We start from the raw sequence: 18,904 nt of genomic DNA, 5'->3' as shown, positions 1-18,904 counted from the left end.
TCGTTGTCGATCCCAGATTCACTTAATACTTTTGTTATGTCAGTGCCCATGTTGTGGGACTTTGTGTGCACAGCTAGTAAATATTTTGTGGCTGAAAATATGACCTGGAAGTTTTTAAGGTTCGCCTGCCATTAAAGTCAATGGGGTCACGGTTTGCGTTCGCGAAACGTCCAGTTGGAAGTTCGTCCATCACTATCCATGGCTGTGCTCTCCGTTGGTTCGAATCTTACCTATCTCACCGCACCTTTAGGGTGACCACGTGTCCCGAATTGCCCGGGATTGTCCCTGAATTCATATTTGTGTCCCATGTCCCAGGCACCTTCATTCTGGGACAATACAGTGTCCTGGAATGAAATAAAGACACACAGCCACACTAATAAACGGCTCGGACGGGGGGGGGGGGGGGGGTGGATGTGCTTTTCTCGGGCCGGCCAGGTCTGCTCGGCTTGGGCAAGTCCACTCTGCTCCAGCGGGGAGCATGTCTGCTCCGCTCAGACAAGCTACACAAGCCGCCTCCCCCAGTCATCTCTATGGAGGGCTCCATGTGCCGTGCTGCACACTGGGAAGTGTAGTTTCCAGCGCAGTCCCACCGTTTCTCTTCTCGCTGACATGGCAGACAGGAGGCGCAGAGGGGATGCTCGCCTCATCCCAGGACAGCGAGAAGGAAGAGGAGTCTGGCAGGGAGAGTGCAGGCTTCTTCCCTGAATGGCAGTTTGGAAATGTGGTCACCCTACGCACCTTCAGTGTCACTTACACCTCCACTTTCTCCTCTCCAACAACTCTTACCGTTGGGGTCCCCCAAGGTTCTGTCCTTGGACCTCTACTATTCTCGATCTACACATCCTCCCTGGGTCAGCTAATAGCCTCCCATGGCTTCCACTACCATTTATATGCCAATGACACCCAAATCTATCTCTCTACCCCTCAGCTCACCCCATCAGTCTCCTCACACATCACTGATTTACTAACAGACATATCAGCCTGGATGTCACACAACTTCCTCAAACTGAATCTAAAACCAAGCTGATAATATTTCCTCCCCCACATGCCCATTCCCCTGACTTCTCTGTCAAGATCAATGGCACAGCTATCGGTTCATACCCACATGCCAGGGTGCTAGGGGTAACACACTCTGAACTGTCCTTCCAGGCCCACATACAATCCCTGTCCAAATCATGCTGCCTTAACCACCACAACATCTCTAGGATATGCCCCTTTTTACCAATGACACCACCAAGCTTCTAATTCACTCCCTGGTCATTTCTGGCCTCGACTACTGCAACTCACTCCTCATTGGACTACCTTTACATACACTATCCCCATCCTTTGGAACTCCCTACCCCAATCTGTGTGACTGTGCCCTAATCTATCTATCTTTAGACGATCCCTGAAAACCCTTCTCTTTAAAGAAGCTTATACTGCTTCTAACTAATACACTGTTTTACTTTCTCCATCAGCTCCTCCACCACAGCTATTACCTTTTGGATCAATTGACCCTCCCTCACAGATTGTAAGCTCTAGCGAGCAGGGCCCTCTGATTCCTCTTGTACCAAATTTGTAATGTAACTGTAGCGTCTGCCTTCCTTTTGTTAAACTCTGCGCAAAATGTTGGTGCTATATAAATCCTGTATTATAATAATAATAATTTGCCAGGCATTAGCAGACGCAAACATCAACCAGTTATTTTTTCCACATGAGAGATACAAATTCTATGCAGCATTATTTCTATTTCTATAGCTGAAAGGAATCAACACTCTTTGCATACAGCAGTTCATATTGTCTGAATGGCTAACAAACTGAATTTGTACACCACGGATCATTAACAGAAGAAAACTCTGTGACTCATTTTGATTCACTATAAACAATTTCCAAATAAAATTAAACTAATTCAGATCTCATGGACACCAATGGCATAGAAAAGAAAAACTATAAAGTGTTCACACGCTGTCCATTTTAATCATATACAGGGCATCATACTATATAAAGGACTCTATTAGGATGAAAATAATATTGAATATAGATTGTCGTAACACTTATAAAACAGGAAACAATTATGATTTCATAATATGAATGATTCAGAAATGAGATGGAAAATGATGATGTGATACTTATCTAAATGTCCTTTGAGCAAGATAAAAATGTGACAGAGAGCCCAAGAATCTTTACTAAATTCCTTTCACAACCAAGGAGCCACTTACAATGGGAATACCCTTCTCCTTCTTTGTATGCAAAGTATTACTGCTTTACTTAGAGGATGGAAACTGATCTAGGTGGGCTATTCCAATTAAGGTGGCCTGTAGGACAACCTTCTTTCCTACGCTCATTGGCGGGAAGTTACTCTGCCAGGTTGTTCTACAAGCATGTGCCAGGTCAAGAACTGTTACTTCCTTTGGAGGACCAATGGTTCTTCGGCGGGGGGAGTGTGTAGCGGGTGTCATGTGACCCCGTCGCGAGTACACAAGCTTTTCACAGAGGGAGAGCTGGTCAGTTTCTGAGAGAGGGGGATTCCCCCTCCCTTTTTTTCTTCACTTACTGCATGTTAACACAGGCATCTGCCCACTCTGTACCTTCCTCGCATGTGCTCCTATTGGCAGGAGAGGAGCCAATTAAAGGCCCAGTTACAGAAGCCAATCAGAGGGACTGTGCTAAGCTGCAGGAAGCAGCTGCAAAGGACGGTGGAATATGATGTCTCAGCACAGAGCGGCCTCACAGATTTTTAAAAAGGCAGGACTACAAATCCCAGCATGCTCAGCTGGCAGGAAAGGTGAGACTCCATTTTGATTAACTGAGGAGAATTCAGTTAGCTTGAGACAGAGAAAGACATCAGACCTGAGGGAGAGATGCTGTCTCTCAGGTATCTCAGGTGATTACACTGCGCCAGTTGGGGCATCCAGCCTGAGAGAGGGGGATCCCAGGTGTACATCTAGGTGCATCTGTACCAAGGGTGAAGTGTTCCAGTGTAAGGTGACCAGTCAGGTCACCAGGAGAGCCTGCTGTTCCAGGACATTTCGTTTGGGCCTTGACCGAAGGATGTGGTGAGAAGGCTTTTGCCCATTTGCAAGAAACAGGGACACTACACCATAGAAGGAGTTAAACAAACACTATATTCAGACATCATTGTTGGTAGTCATCTTGCTGACACTTATATTGTCACAGAAATAAAGGATGAGGCCATCCATTTCTGGGGACACTGTATACAGACATCATTGTCCTTTCACCTTGCTGAGAAAGATCCTGCCTGCTTCATTTGATAATCTGGGCCAGTTGTGTTGTTTGGCCCTGCTATCCAGAAGTGCACCAACGAAAAGTGGCTAGCTGAAGACACAAAGTTTTATCTTTTCTTCAAAAGGACCGAAGCTACTAGTGCCACATGTATCCGGACACACATATTCAGGGCACTGTATATGCAGTGGGTGCGTTTGGGACAGCTTATCTAGGAGGTTAAGCCATTGCATGTTGATTTGAATAAAGTGTTTAATGTTGGGTCTGTGGTGTCAGAGGACAGGAGAGAGAGGCCTGACACAAAGAGGGTCATTCTTCTGCTCTCCTCCTGGTTGGACTCAGCCAACCCGAGTAAAGGGAACAATCCGATTTAAAGTGTTATATTATGCTTTATTTACCATTTAAGTGTGCCTCTGCTCTTGGGGACATTCTCAGGTTTGGAGTCCCCTGAACACAGCTTTAATATGGGATTGAGAGCTATATTGCTCTTAAATCTTAGTTTTGCTCTCTAGTTGATTACTTGAATATACACTGTTACTGTCAGTTATTCTTCCACAGAAATATAGCAGTAAAGACAATTTCTGTGTTTTATCATAACGTGTGTTTCTCATTGGTCATTGCACTTGCACTATTGGCAGGTATGCCAGAGGGGGCTAAGGCTGTTATTAGGGTTGAGAGGCAGAGTAACGGACTGAACAAACAAAAGCAGCTCCTTCGGGGGTATCGCTATAATTTCTGGTTGTATAGAGGATTGTTTGCAAACATACAGCCATCTCTTTCTAATATGATGATGAATTTTACTTTTAGTTTTCATTTTTTTTATTTTTATTGTATTTATTTGAACAATTTATTTGTACAAAATTGCTAATAATTTAAAGTAATCTTATATTTGTGTTACTATTTATTTTAAGACTTCTAAATATGTAGTGATGTATTCTCTGTAATCAACACACTGCCAGGCACTAGGATCCTGAGTTGGTCTGCCGCTATATAGAGTGGATGACTCCCCCTTCACAGGAGCCTGATGAAAAAGCGTGCATGCCCATGGGGGGGGGGGGGGACTTCAGACGAGCGCAATTGGCGCAAAAGCACCAGAGAATTGCTCTCTGCTTTTTTGTTATCTTGACTCCATTGTAGAAGTGTATAGGGTTTATGGGGTACTGCTTGGCTGTGATATTATGAGCAGTTATGCCAGCACAAGGCTTTGCAGCATGGCTTGCGCTGGGATCATAAGGACATTGGGCTTTGGATGAAGCCTATGGCTCAGGCAAAGGCTCCGGGTCAGCCCTTTCTTGGAGTGGGGGGGGGGGGGGGGTGGTTCGGGTGCTGCTGGACAGTCGGCCACCCATAAAAAAAAAGGAGTTCAACGAGGGGTCATGCCATTTTGGCAAGGCTTGTCGTTTCTGCCATGAGTGCTCTGGTTGCAGGGCTCCTACAGCTACACCAAATTCTTTAAGAAAGGGAAATCCCAACCCAGTGAGTCTGCTTCAAAAAGGGAAGCCACCAGTAAGCCTTCCCGTGATGGTGCCGTATGTAGGTAGATATCCACAGAGGGTTTCTTGGCTAATGGTTTTGCACATGGTTTTTGGATTTCGCGTTAGGGGCCGATGGCCCCCGTCTCCACGGCCTCTAAATCTGAAATCAACGTGGCAATTTCCCCAGGTTGTTTCTGACAAGTTGGCTAAAAAGGTGGAACTTGGGAGAATGGCTGGACCATTCAGCCATCTGCCCATTTCGTCTTTGCATGTGTGTCCCTTGGGGGTTGTCCCCAAAAAGGAACCCAACAAATTTTGGTTAATACAAAATTTGTCATCTCCGAAGAGTGCTTTGGTGAATGATGCCATTTCTTCAGACCTTGCTTCAGTGTCTTATACCTCTTTTGATGCAGCAGTCAGTTGGGTGCAACATTATGGCCAGGGTTCGTTGTTGGCGAAGATAGATATCGAATCTGGCTTCCACCTGCTGCCGGTTCACCCGGAGAGCAAACATTTGCTGGGTTGTTTTTGGGATGGGCAGTTTTTTCTTGACCACAGTCTCCCGATAGGCTGTTCCATTTCCTGCACATATTTTGTGGTCTTTAGCACCTTCGTGGAATGGGTGGTACGGGAGGAGACGCAGTTGAGATTGGTGCTAACCTATCTTGACAATTTCCTTTGCATTGTCCCCCCCCCCCCCCCCCCCGGATTCCTCAGTCTGTTCAGTACTATTACACACTTTGGAATCTATTGCGACATGGTTCGGGATTCCTCTGGCGCCTGAAAAAAATGTAAGGTCCTGCAACGGTCATACAATTCTTGGGTATTGTCATTGACATGTGTTTCATGGAATGTCGCTTGCCGATTTACAAGCTGGAAGATCTGCGTCGGAGGTTAGGCTTAAACAATTTCAGTCTTTATTGGGTAAGCTTAATTTTGCCTGCTGCATCATGCCTATGGGACGCATCTTAAGTCATCACCTCTGCGCCGCCACTTCAGAGGTACTACTGCCGCATCACTTCATCAGGCTCTCGTGTCAGCATAAGGGCTATCTGGGGGTTTGGGGTGAGTTTCTGGTCTTTTATAATGGCAGGTCTTTATGGATGGCTCCGGTCATGTTGGCTTCCAACCTTGACCTTTATTCTGATGCTGCGAGCAGTTCTGGGTTTGGGGCTTATTGTCAGGGGGCTTGGTGTGCTGCGGCATGTCCCGAGGAATGGCAAGCAGCTGGGTTCTAGCGTAACTTAGTGTCATTGGAGCTGTTTCCAATTTTAGTAGCTGTCGATATCTGGGGCTCTAAGTTTTGTGATTGTCAAATCTGTTTCATTGCGACAATATGGGGGTGGTGGAGGTTGTGTCCAGTCTGTCTGCTTCTTCGCCGCCAGTGGTGCACTTACTGCATCACCTTGTCTTGCGATGTTTACGTTTGAATTGCTTTGTGCAAACTGTTTATGTCCCAGGTGTACTGAATTCCATTGCAGATTCCTTATCTCGTTTTCAGTGGGAGAGGTTCCAGAGGCTGGCACTGGAGGCAGAGCAGCGCAGGGTTCCTTGTTCCGAGCGGCTGTGGAGAATGGTGTTGGAGTAGCAGGGTAGCTGATACATTGCTCTGTGAGTGTGGGTACCTGGGCTGCATATTCATCAGTTTGGGGTGGGTGGTCCACATTGGTAAGTTCAGTCGGGGTTGTTTTTCCACTCAGGATCGCTTGGCTTTGGTGTTGTATTTCATTGGGATGGAATTTACTTGGGGCACATCAGTTTAAAAAATGAACAGGGTTTTGACTGCTTTAGCTTTTCTCTTGCAGATGCATGGCCTGAATGATGTGACCAAAGACTTTATTGTGTGACAAGCTATGAAGGGACTTCGGTGCGGGTGGGTGCAGCCAAATACCAGGCGCCAGACTCGTTTGATTTGCTTCAAGATCTAGTGGAGAAGTTACCTGGGGTTTGCACATCTGCTTATAAGGTGCAACTGTTCACTGTGGCTTTTGCGCTGGCTTTTTTTGGGGCATTGCGAATTGGGGAGTTGGTAAGCAAGAACAGGTGTGGTGTGGGTGGGCTACAATTTTCGAATGTGACAGTGGCCGGCGATTGCGTCCGGATTCATATTGAGAAACTATATTGCCGGTTCCTTTCTGCTGCACGAGGATGGATCGTCCTTGGCGCGCTTTCAGTTTTTGTCTGTTTTCCGCCGTTGTTTGGCTGGGGAGGGCAGAGAGGTTTCCCAGTTCAATACTCATTCCTTTCATGTAGGGGGGCTACGGAGGCGGCCAGATGGGGTTTGGGCTCTCAGGTGGTGAGACGTATAAAGAGGTGGGAGTCAGATTGTTTCAAGATTTATGTTCGCCCTCATTTGCTTTTAAATTACATTGAGTGTATTCATGTGGTTCTATGTTTTCTTTTTTTTTTTTTTCTTTCAGATCTTCCTCCTGGACTGATCTGGATCTTATTCATATGTTTTCTGGGGGGCTGTGAGGGCTGACGCTCGGCCTGAAGGGAGTCAATTTGGCATTCCACAGAGTGTAGCTGTTCTTAAATGACTGGGGATTCAGGGCATGATGTGGGGCCGAGTTCTCCCCGATTTTCACTACTATTCTAGAGTCGACAGGCCCCCAGATGTATTAGTGCTGCAGGTTGGGAATAATGATTTGGGGGTCAGGGCCACCAGGGACCTGGATAGGGATGTCAAATTTGACATTTTGCGCTCGGTGAGTTATTTTCCCTGATGCATCATTGTCTGGTTGGATATCGTGGCTAGAAAGGTTTGGCATTTTGCTCACTCCATTGGTCTCCTGAACAAGGCAAGGATTAAGTTGAACAGGGAGGTGGGCAGGTTTGTGGCTTGGCTTGGGGGCATAGAGGTTTGGCACCAGGAGCTAGAGGATCAGTCCATACGCTATTGGAGGGACAATGGTGTTCACCTGAATGCGGTGGGCACTGACATCTGGTCTTTCAGCAGGGAGTGTTGAGGGAGTTGCAGGTGTGGAGGGATTCACTTGAATGAGGTTTTCAATCAAGCTCCTGTGGAGGGTCAAGGGATCTTTGGACGGTCATTGAGGAATTGCATGGTTACAGGATTAGTGGGGCCCATCTAAGGTATGGCGCTTCCACTTGGTTAGCAGTCGTTCTCTGAGGAGCTAGGTCCCCTGGGGGAGGGAAATATGGAAGTATGTGTGATGCTGGAACGTCTTTGAGCTGGTTGGGGCACGGCTGAGGACATGGACCATTCCATTTAAAATTGTGCCTTAAAGACACGCCAAAGACTTCTTGTTGTTGGACATTACCTTTTTGAATTTGCATTTACTGGTATGTTTTATGTGATGTTATTTTATTCTTTGGTTAATAAAAATGTGGCAAGCTGTGACCATATAAACCCATGTCACTCAGTCCATGTATTTATTTTAATTGTAAGGACCAAGGTTGACGAACCCTTTAGTCATGTTTTTGGGACTCCAAGTAAAGAGAATATGCTAATGCAGCTATTTTGGAGTTGAATATCATTATTCATGTGTTACTATTGAAGATCAGTACCAATAGTGCTACATGTACATAGAAAAGAAAAAGGACAATGCACACAGTTAAAAACACAACATTGTCCCTATTCCCCAGGGAATCATTGACCTTCTGTGTGCATATGCCTGGCAAAATATAGATTTTAAGGAAGTAAATTTTACTATCTGTGTCAATATGGGGTTATCTACTAAAGGAATAAAATGGGAAAATCTCCCCCAAGGTGGGGTTTTTAGGCAGCAGAGTTAGGAATTAAATAAACAGTGTATAGAAAATTCAATATTTTATTAATATAAATATAGAGAGACTTAACATAATAGTTAAAAAATGAGCTCCAGTAGGACAATGATTATAAAAAATACGGATATACACTTGCAGATAAAGATTTCATATCAACATTATACCAAAATGTCAACAATATGAAAAATAGGCTGACACGTTTCAACCCACACATCAGGGGTCTTTTTCAGAGGGACTATCTGCTGAGAAAAATATATCATAAATATATGTATCAACTATTATTTGCGCACAGTACATACATTTAATAATGTCAGATAGTGTAAACATATGATATAGTTACCCAGTGGTGTATATCCAAAGGGAAAGGAATGTTCCTACATGGAGTTCATTTTAAAAGAGACCTTTCTCTCCCCACAAGGGGTCCCCAAGACTCTCTACAAATGTCACGATCGAAGAGGGGCAACAATCCAAAGGTATGGCTCACGAGAGGTCACACTTATAAGGCACCCCCAAGGGGGGGTAAAACAACGTCAGGGTACGGACAGGCTGCACCTGCGGCAGAGATGCACAAGGGAAAATGTATCTAAATTTCAATTTGGCATACTCAAAAGTAAAGCGAGCAGTCAAAAACCACCACCCATATATGATACATAAACACAATGTGTGCAGGAAATATGTCTACTCCCTCAAGTGTATATATCTAAGGGGGGGAGTAAGAGAACACCCACCAACCGCTTGGTGTGTAAAGAATTTAGTGAGCCCTCAAATATGAATGATAGAGCAGTGAATATGAAAGTGAAGTGCAGGATGGGTGAATAGATAAATAGATGAAAAGTGCAAAACGAAAAGTAAGTGCAGCACCCGAACTAAAAAGAAAAAAAGTGAAGAAAAATCAGTAACAAAAAACGGCGATGCTGTTGAAAAGAATAGCAAAAGTCAAGGGAAGTGAAGGATTAAATATGAAATTTTTTTAAGTGCAATTGGATGGAAACATTCAGCATGGAGCACCGTATTGCCTGTGGTGCCCTTACGGAACAGTGTGGTAGATATTTTGTTCTCAGGGGTACACCCCATTTGGACGTCCAAAAAAGTCATTTTTTCATGTCATATGTCATTGTAAATTTGAGATTAACGTTCAGGCTGGGCACACCTGTGGCAAATTTTCGGGTACTAGATTGACCTACACCATTCATATAAATCTGGGCATACAGTGATTCAGCTTATCTCCACCGGTCCAGCAGGAGGGTCGGATACATGCTCAGCTCCCGTTTGGTATGTACTTAACCCAGGACTATGGTCTCACACCGTCCTAAAAATACTCTATATGAAATACTTATTGCAGGTTTATAAAACAACTTTTTTCACTTTTACCTATTACTTTCTATTTTCAGACTGGGTGACTTTTCTTCTTTGGACTTTGATCCTCAGAGCGTCACCTCTTCCTTTCTTCTCCATCCCCTTTAAAATGATTTCTTCATTCATTGCTCTAGTTTCTCACTTATTTACTTACTTCTAAACTGTCCACAAAGACCTCTTCTGATAGAAGAGTGTTCAAACCAATGAACACGCGTTAACCTAAGAGTTGAATAGTATGACAAGTAGGATCATCAAATAAGTGTAACCCGAGCAATTCACTATTACGGATGAACCAAACACCCCCTGGTTCGGTTCGCACCAGAACATACCGAACAGACAAAAAATTCAGAAGAACACACAAACACCGTTAAAGTTTACTGGACATGAACATGAAAAATCAAAAGTGCTTTTTTAGAGAACCTTAGTGAACAAATAGGCTCATGAAGGTCAAGGAACACACCAGACAGGTCAGGGATAAAGTTATGGAGAAGTTTAAAGCAGGGTTAGGTTATAAAATAATATCCCAAGCTTTGATCATCTCACGGAGCACTGTTCAATCCATCACCCAAAAATGGAAATAGTATGGCACAACTGCAATCCTACTAAGACATGGCCGTCCACCTAAAGTGAAAAGCCAAGCAAAGCAAGCATTAATCAGAGAAGCAGCAGAGATCCGCAGCTGAGATGGGAGAATCTGTCCACAGGACAACTATTATAGTAGTACACATGATCAGAATTTTGGTCGGAAAAAGCTCTGATGGTTTTCCCGACGGAATTCTGACGGGATTTCGCTCAAGCTGTCTTGCATACACACTGTCACACCAAATTCCAACCGTCAAGAACGCGGTGGCGTACAACACCTACGACAGGACTAGAAAAAGAAAGTTCAATACCCAGTAGCCAATAGCTTCCATCTCGTAGTTGAATCTGAGCAAGCATGAGTTTTTGAGCATTGTAATTGTATACACACGATCTGAATTTCCGATAGAATGTTTTTCCGTTGGAAAAATTGAGAACATCAAATTTTTGCTGGCAGGAATTCGGACAGATAAATTTCGATGGAGCATACACATGGTCGCATTTTCCGAAGCTCTCATTAGTATTTTGCTGGGCAAAATTCAGATCGTGTGTACGTGGCATTATTCGTGAACGCCACAAATCTGGCCTTTATGGAAGAGTAGTAAGAAAAAAGTCATTGTTGAAACAAAACCATAAGGTGCTCTGGTCAGATGAGACCAAAATTTGACTTTTTGGCCTAAAAGCAAAATGCTATGTGTTGACAAAAATGAACACTGCACATCACCCTGAACACACCATCCCCACCGTGAAACATGGTGGTGGCAGCATCATGTTGTAAAGCAGGTCAGAGTTGATAGGAAGATGGATGGAGCCAAATACAGAGCAATCTTAGAACAAAACCTGTTACTTTGCAAAAGATTTGAAACTGGGGTGCCGCTCTTACAGTAAAGAACCCTCTACATAGTTTAAGGTTAAACCCCTTTTCTTCTAATTTTAATGAGTGGCCACGAGTCTTAAACTCCCTTCTGCGAAAAAGTTTTATCCCTATTGTGGGATCACCAGTATGGTATTTGTATATTGAAATCATATCCCCTCTCAAGTGTCTCTTCCCTCTCAAGTGTCTCTTTTCCAGAGATAAGTTCAGTGCTCGAAACCTTTCCTCATAACTAATATCTTCCAGACGCTTTATTATCTTTGTTGCCCTTCTTAGTACTCGCTCTATTTCCAGTACATCCTTCCTGAGGACTGGTGCGCAGAACTGGACAGCATACTCTAGGTGTGGCCGGACCAGAGTCTTGTAGAGCGGGAGAATTATGCCAGTCATTCATTCATAATTTAATAAGCGTTAATATCTAACATACTCTATCTCGTACCCTGGTAGGGCCCTTATCAATATACCAACATTTTTTTAGGTGCACAGAAACAGCATAACTTGAGATTCAAAAAAGCTGAAAATCAATGGCTGCAGTCCATGATGAATAATGCACAAAAAGTTCCAAAACTCATAAAACACAATTCTCACCAGTGTACAGAATTCAAGCACTTCTTCAATCTTTCTCAACCCCCCTAGAAGAACTCTAAGTCAATTCCTTATATCTAATGATAGATAAAGTAGAATACATTTAAATAGAACTACAAGTGCAAGTACCAAACAGAAGCATACAAATGCAATGAAATCAAAATTTGATTATGGATTCAACAACTCAGTGTATGGCATCCTTTTCATACAACCACTCAACCTTAGTCTCTTATTTTGGAACAAACATGATAATTTTTGTGTTATTATTACACATTTACCTGATTCAGTTGCTCACCTGTAAAGTAAATATCAGTTTCCATCACCCATTTAAGGAATTCCTTCAAGGGGCAGTAACAGTCCCAGGGGTTTGAGCTAAGGCCTAGTGTTCGTAGGCTAGGCAATTCACTGACTGTAGTGACGTCCAGATAAGTCAGTGCTGTGCGACTGAGATCCAGCTGTCGAAGGCCTGTATTGTTGGCAAATGCATCCTTCTCAATCTCCTCCAAGTTGGGATTGTCTGATAACTTCAAAACAACTAAACTTGTCAAAAGGTAGAAAGTGGCTGATGTGATCTTGGTGATATTATTATAGCTTAAGTCCAGATAAACCAATGACATAGCTATGAACGTGGCTTCTAAGGAACTTCCCAGAATATTGTGGCTGCAGTCCAGGTACACAAGATCAATCAGAAGATTGAGATCCACTGATGGCAAATAGGTTAGATTGTTGTGAGTTAGGATAAGCTGCCTGGTATCCATTGGGATTCCAGAGGGAAATTCTTCAAGCTGTCTGTCAGTGCAGTTCACTAAAAGGTGTTCACAAGTGCATTCCTTTGGGCAGCATATGCCAAGCTCTACAAGACTACAAAATACACTTAAAAGTAAAATACTCTTTGCTTCCCTGAGAGAATAATGTCTTTGGTTATCCATGAAACTGATGTGCTCTGTAGGTTTTCTGCAGAGAAGGGTAACCATCTGAACAAGGGTAAGACCTATTTGTACAATGTCTTTTTACAGCAGAATATAACAAGTCAGCGGTCATGTCAAGCAACATGCACATTTTCCTTACCATGTATACTGATGTCTACTGTAACAATTCTCTGCTTATTCAGAGGCTCACGTTGCTCTCATTCTTCAAGTCTCATTGACAGTCTATTTTCACTGCCTGGCTGTGAAAGTGCTGCTGCTTACATGAAGCCACTTTGAACTTGAAATTGAGGACAGTTAAATAGCTGGCTCGGACATACAAGAGGACACATCTCTCTCAGTCACACCGGTTGCCAATCGACACCTTTGTGACGTCAGCTGCTAATCAAAGGCAGCTCTGCTTTTGCTGAAGCAGAACAGTAGGGCATTGCTGAATGCTTGGGAAAGCACCACACATACGCTCTTCTCGTTTCTGCAAGGTCACAATGCTTACTTCCTAATAGGACATTGAATGTAGACCTATGGGTCATAGCTTTTTTCATTCTCTGCTTCTTTGGCATGTAGGACACAAGAAGAGGTTTCCGACAAGCATGTTTTTTTTTTTTATATATAAATTAATAGTTGTATTGTTGTCTTTTGTAATATAGCTTAATAATTTGCTTGTACATTTCATAATATATGTGTGTGTATATATATACACACACACACACACACACACACACACACACACACACACACACACACACACACACACACACACACACACACACACACACAATACTAGGCTGTTCTAAGCAGGTGTGGAGAAATGCTGTAAAGTAAGAATGTTTGTAAAAATATATATTTTAAAAGTTTATTTTTATCAATTTACAAAATGCAAAGTGAGCAAACAGAATAAAAATTGAACAAAGCGCAAAATAACACATTATAGAATGCAAGTGCATCTTTAATATATATTATATATACACACACACACACACACACACACACACACACACACACACACACACACACACACACTACTGTACAAAACTTTTAGGCAGGTGTAAAAAGATGCTGTAAATTAAGAATGCTTTCAGAAATAGAGGTGTTAAAAATGTATTTTTATCAATTAACAAAATAGGAAGTAAATGAACAGAAGAGAAATCAAAATAAAGTCAGTATTTGCTGTGATGACCCTTTGCCTTCAAAAAAGCATAATTTCTTCTAGGTAAACTTGCACACAGTTTTTAAAGGAACTTGGCAGGTAGGTTGTTCTAAACATCTTAAAGAAATAACCCCAGATGTCCTGTGGATTCAAGTTGCATCAAATCTTTCTGTTTCTTAATGTAATCCCAGACAGACTTGATGATGTTGAGATCTGTGGGGGCCAAACCATCACTTCCAGGAATCTTTGGTTGTAGTCTGCTGCAAAATAAAGTTGGTGCAAATCACACTTCTCCCTAATGATATGGCATGAAGGATAAGTATATGCCTGTATTTCTCAGAATTGAGAACACCTTTGATCCTGACCAAATCTCTAACTCCATTTGCAGAAATGCAGCCCCAAACAACCCCCAAACATACCGCCAATGTCATTAACTACGTCAATACAGGGCACTTTCACCCCCTTACTGCATAGGGCATTTTTCAGTTTTCTTTTTTTTTTTTTTAACTGTAAATTTTTATTATGAGATGAAAGGAAGAGTCAGAAGAAAGGTACATAGCCAAACGGGCATACCCTGGCAGTAAACTTGTCAAACAGGTAGGGTACATACAGATACAGGTATGCAGGTATGGTGTACAACACAGTAACATATCAAAATTCTAGCAGGATACTCGGTTTTAAAGGAAGAGGAGGTTTGCAAAGGGGAGGAGTGAGGAAATATAAGAGTACAAATAAAAAAAAATAAAAAAAAAAGCAGGTATAACCAGAGTTTGATTTACTCACATGGTATAGGCAATAACTGAGTGAGGGAGAAAAATCATATAAAAAAAATGTACGGGTAAGTTCAGTATAGGTACCTTGGGTATACTCTTGAGTATAGGTAACATCAATCTTTAGGAGCAGATATAAAATGAATATGATATCCCGGGATGTTCAGTGTAATGAGCTACTCCTGGGGTCCGCTATCCAAAGTTTCCAGGCATACAGGAACTTATCAGTTGTGAGGTTAGCTTTAGCAAAGGCGTATTCGAATCTAAAGTGGGTATTCTGCAATATGAGGACTTGTTTCAGGGTCGGGGAGTGTACAGATTTCCAATTTTTTGCAATAGCTAGTCGGGCAGCGATAAGGATGTGAGTCAGTAGGGCGTGCAGGTGGTGCGGCCACGAGAGGACAGATATACCTAATAGTAAGTCGGTGGGAGAGAGCGGGAAAGTTATTTTACAAATCTGGTGTATTAGGTTTTTAATTTTTTTCCAGAATGGTTGTATATGGGGACAACCCCACCAAATATGTAGTAGTGTACCTCTGTCACCGCAGTTCCTCCAAAAGTTAGGCGAGGAAGAGGGAAAAATTTAAGCCAGTCTGATCGGTGTGTAGTACCAACCGTGGTAAAGTTTCATCAGAGATTCCCAATGGGAGATGCAGTGAGAGAAGCGTGTCGGAGCATTCAGAGCCTTCTGCCATGTTTCTGGTGGAACTACGTATTGCAGTTTGGATGACCAGTATTCGGTGCGTGCGGGATCAACTTCTGGGTCTGGTGAAGTGAGTATTTTGTAGATGAGAGAGATGCCTCCCTTTTTTTGAGTTTTATTCCCAAAGAACTGTAGTAGGGGGTCCTTGAGTGGGTTCTTGGAGGAAAGAGGGAGATTTGCTAGGATGGACCTGATCCGGAGATATAAGAAGAATGTTGTGGAGGGGACATGATATTTGTGTTGTAGTTGGGAGAAGGATAGGAGAGTTGTTGAGGAAAATAATGCGTTCACATTAGTGAGCCCAGCTGCGACCCAGACCCCTATGGGGAGATCAGGGGAGAATACTTGGAGGGCTTCTAGGGGGACCAGTGGGAGGAGTGCCAGGGAGACATGAGCAGTGTTTTGAAAGTATGTTTGCCATACTCTAAGGGATGCGTTAATTGAGTCAAGTGGATAACGAGAAGGTTTAAAGCGCAACCAGATAGCTGTCAAAATATTCACTGGATCCGTTGTTAAGATAGCAAGTTCTATTTGCTTCCAGGTAGGTTGTAGGTCTGAGGACCACCATGTTTTGAGTTGGTCTAGTAAGATAGCTCGGTGATATGCTTTGAGATTAGGGGCCACCAAAGCGAGTGGGTGTCAGGAGGATATTATTTCTAATTCTCGGGTGTTTGTGCTGCCAAATGAAAGCATTAAGTATCCCTTGGATCTTTTTAAGATGGGCTTGAAGGGGCGGGAGGGGGATGGAACGGAAGAAGTAAAGGATATGGGGGAGTAGATACATTTTGGTTTGTGCAATTCTACCTGCCCAGGAAGCCGGTGTGGTCAATAGGTCTTTGGAGAGGCGGTGAAGTTTGCCCAGTAGAGTTTCAAGATTGGTTCTTACCAATATGGAGCTGGGGTATGTCAGTTGTACACCTAAATACGGGAGGAAAGAGTTGGTGGCCCACGTGAAAGAGGTCTTTGCTGAAATCTGGGACACGGTGTGTGGGTCTAGGCCAAGATTCAGCATTAGGGATTTGGAATGGTTAACTTTGTACATTGAAACAGCGCTGAAGGAGTCCAACGTGCGTTGAACCTCAGGGAGTGAGGTAAGTGGGTCCGTGAGGGCAATGATAACATCATCGGTGTAGAGGCCAATTTTGTGTTCTGTGTCTGCCACCGTAATGCCTTTAATTTGGGGGTTTTGTCTGATAGTCTGCGCTAAGGGCTCCATTACCAGGGCAAATATCAGTGGGGACAAAGGGCATCCTTGACGTGTGCCATTGGTGATTTGAAAAGGGTTCGATATTATGCCCGAGGTCCACACGCGCGCACTAGGGTGTGTATACAGTCCCAGAATGGCTGACAGGAAGGAGCCTGAAATCCCAACCTTACGGAGGACTGCCTCCATATAAGGCCAGGAGACTCTATCGAACGCCTTCTCTGCGTCCAGGGAAAGGAAGAGAGAAGGCGTTCGCTTACATTCGACCCATTGAATCAGGTCGATAAACCATCTGGTTCCATCTGCTGTCTGCCTTCCCGGGACGAAGCCCACTTGATCGCGATGTATTAGGTCTGGGAGAATTATGGCCAGTCGTTGGGCGAGAAGTTTGGCATAAAGTTTGGTGTCTGTGTTGAGGAGTGATATGGGACGGTAGTTTGCTGGGCTATCAGGAGGTTTCCCTGGTTTAGGGATAGTAACTAAAAGTGCTTCTAGGGATTCCTTGGGGATCTGTCCAGTGCTCGCAAATTGGTTATAGGTTTTGCAGAGATAGGGTACGATGATGTCAGCATATTTCTTATAGTACTCGTTGGTAATGCCATCTGGGCCCGGGGCTTTATGTAGGGGAAGCTTCTTAATGAGAGAATGGATTTCTTCAGGGAGGAAGGGGGCCGATAAGGAGTCTAGTTGTTCAGGGGTGATCGTAGGGAGCGATATGGACGCCAGGAAACTAGCTATATCAGCTGGGGAAGGTGGGGGGGAGGGGTCGTGGTATTGAGGTTATAAAGAGCATGATAGAAGCTGCTAAATTTGTTGGCAATATCGAGGGGATTAGTAATTCGTGTTTTATTGGAGGTTGTCAGAAAGGAGATTTTTTTGTTAGTGAGTCGTCGTTTCAGCTGTTTGGCCATAAATGCGGTCGGTTTGTTCGCTGAGGAGTATGATTGCAGCTTAAGGCGTTTTATATAGTATTCAAATTTCATGTGAAGGTGTTCACTAAGTTTAGACCTAAGGTTTTTTAAGTCAGCGGAGATCATGTCCGAAGGGGAGGATTTGTTTATGGCTTCCAAGGTTCGAATTTGCTGTAGCATGGAAACCGTGGTGGCCGCACGAGCCTTTTTTTGCTGCGCTCCCAGCTTGATAAAAAGGCCGCGTAGACAGGCTTTATGGGCATTCCAGATGACAGCGTGGTCATCAACGGAGTTGTCATTAGCTTGGAAATAGGAGAGGATTTCTGTGTGTATTTGGGAGGCAAGTTTAGGGTCATTAAGGAGGCATGAATTCAATCTCCAGAGAGTGTGCCTGGGTGACTGTGATAGCGGGGCTAGTTTGATAGTGACAGGGGCGTGGTCGGACCACGAGATAATTCCTATACTTGAATCAGATATTGACTGTAATAAGTGTTTATCTGTGATAATCAGGTCTATTCTGAAGTAGGACTGATGGGGGGGGGGAAGGTGTAATCTCTTTCTGAGCCGTGCATACACCTCCATGAGTCATAAAGGTCTTCGTGGGCAAGCATAGCTGCTAGGGCAGAGGGTCTATGCTTGGTGTGGGAAGCTGAGTCCAGTGCGGGGTCAGAAAGACCGTTGAAGTCTCCACACATAATTAATGGTGACGATCTGTAAGGGGCTAGTCTGGACATAAGGGTGGTAAAGAATTTCTTTTGTGCAACATGAGGAGCATATACATTGACAATGGTTAGAGGACGGGTATTGACTGTGGCCGATAGAATTATATATCTCCCCTCTGCATCCTTCTCGAAATGGTGTAGCTCAAAGTCAACCGAGGCGCTGACAGCTACCATCACCCCCCTTTGTTTCCGTGAGGCATTCGCGAAGAAGGTGTGAGGGTAGCGTTTGTTAGAACATTTGGGGGGATCAGTCTGTGTGAAATGAGTCTCTTGAACACAGAGGATGTCAGAGTGGAGATTAGACGCCTCTCTCCAGAGGAGGCTGCGTTTAAATGGGTAGTTTAGGCCCTTGGCATTAATAGTGGAGATCGTGAGAGCCATGCCTACAGGGAGGACAATGGAGAAGGGAGGCTCAGAAAGAGATTACTGTAGCAAACACAAATGAAGAAAAGGCAATACAGTAAGTATCAAGTGCGTGCTGTGAAAACAAGGTTTGCAAACCTCTAATAGAAAACAGAAAACAAAAACCGGATGAACACAAAACAAGAGATCAGGGGTGTTAAGGGGGTAAACCGTACGAGTACGGGTATCTGTTCGTGTGCCTAGCACACTCTAATCTGGGGGGTGTAAAGAGGAAGGGTGCACCAACAAACAAACAGTAACGTTGTTTAAGTTCAAAG

General features: G+C 43.7%; 1 protein-coding gene across 1 annotated transcript in view; it reads right to left on the bottom strand.

Annotated features, from left to right (window-relative positions):
• LRRC52 (leucine rich repeat containing 52) overlaps positions 1-13,151 on the bottom strand; it is a 238,726-nt gene extending 225,575 nt beyond the window's left edge. Inside the window, exon 1 of the mRNA XM_077452627.1 lies at positions 12,137-13,151. Within this exon, the coding sequence (XP_077308753.1) occupies positions 12,137-12,815 (679 nt within the window). The 5' untranslated portion in view covers positions 12,816-13,151. The remainder of the gene's footprint in view (positions 1-12,136) is intronic.
• Positions 13,152-18,904: the final 5,753 nt, after the last annotated feature.

Source organism: Lithobates pipiens, unplaced genomic scaffold (assembly GCF_037356315.1).
Source record: "Lithobates pipiens isolate NorthernLeopardFrog02 unplaced genomic scaffold, aLitPip1_a1.2 Scaffold_23, whole genome shotgun sequence".
NCBI lineage: Eukaryota > Metazoa > Chordata > Amphibia > Anura > Ranidae > Lithobates > Lithobates pipiens.
This window is presented reverse-complemented; position numbering and strand designations above follow the sequence as displayed.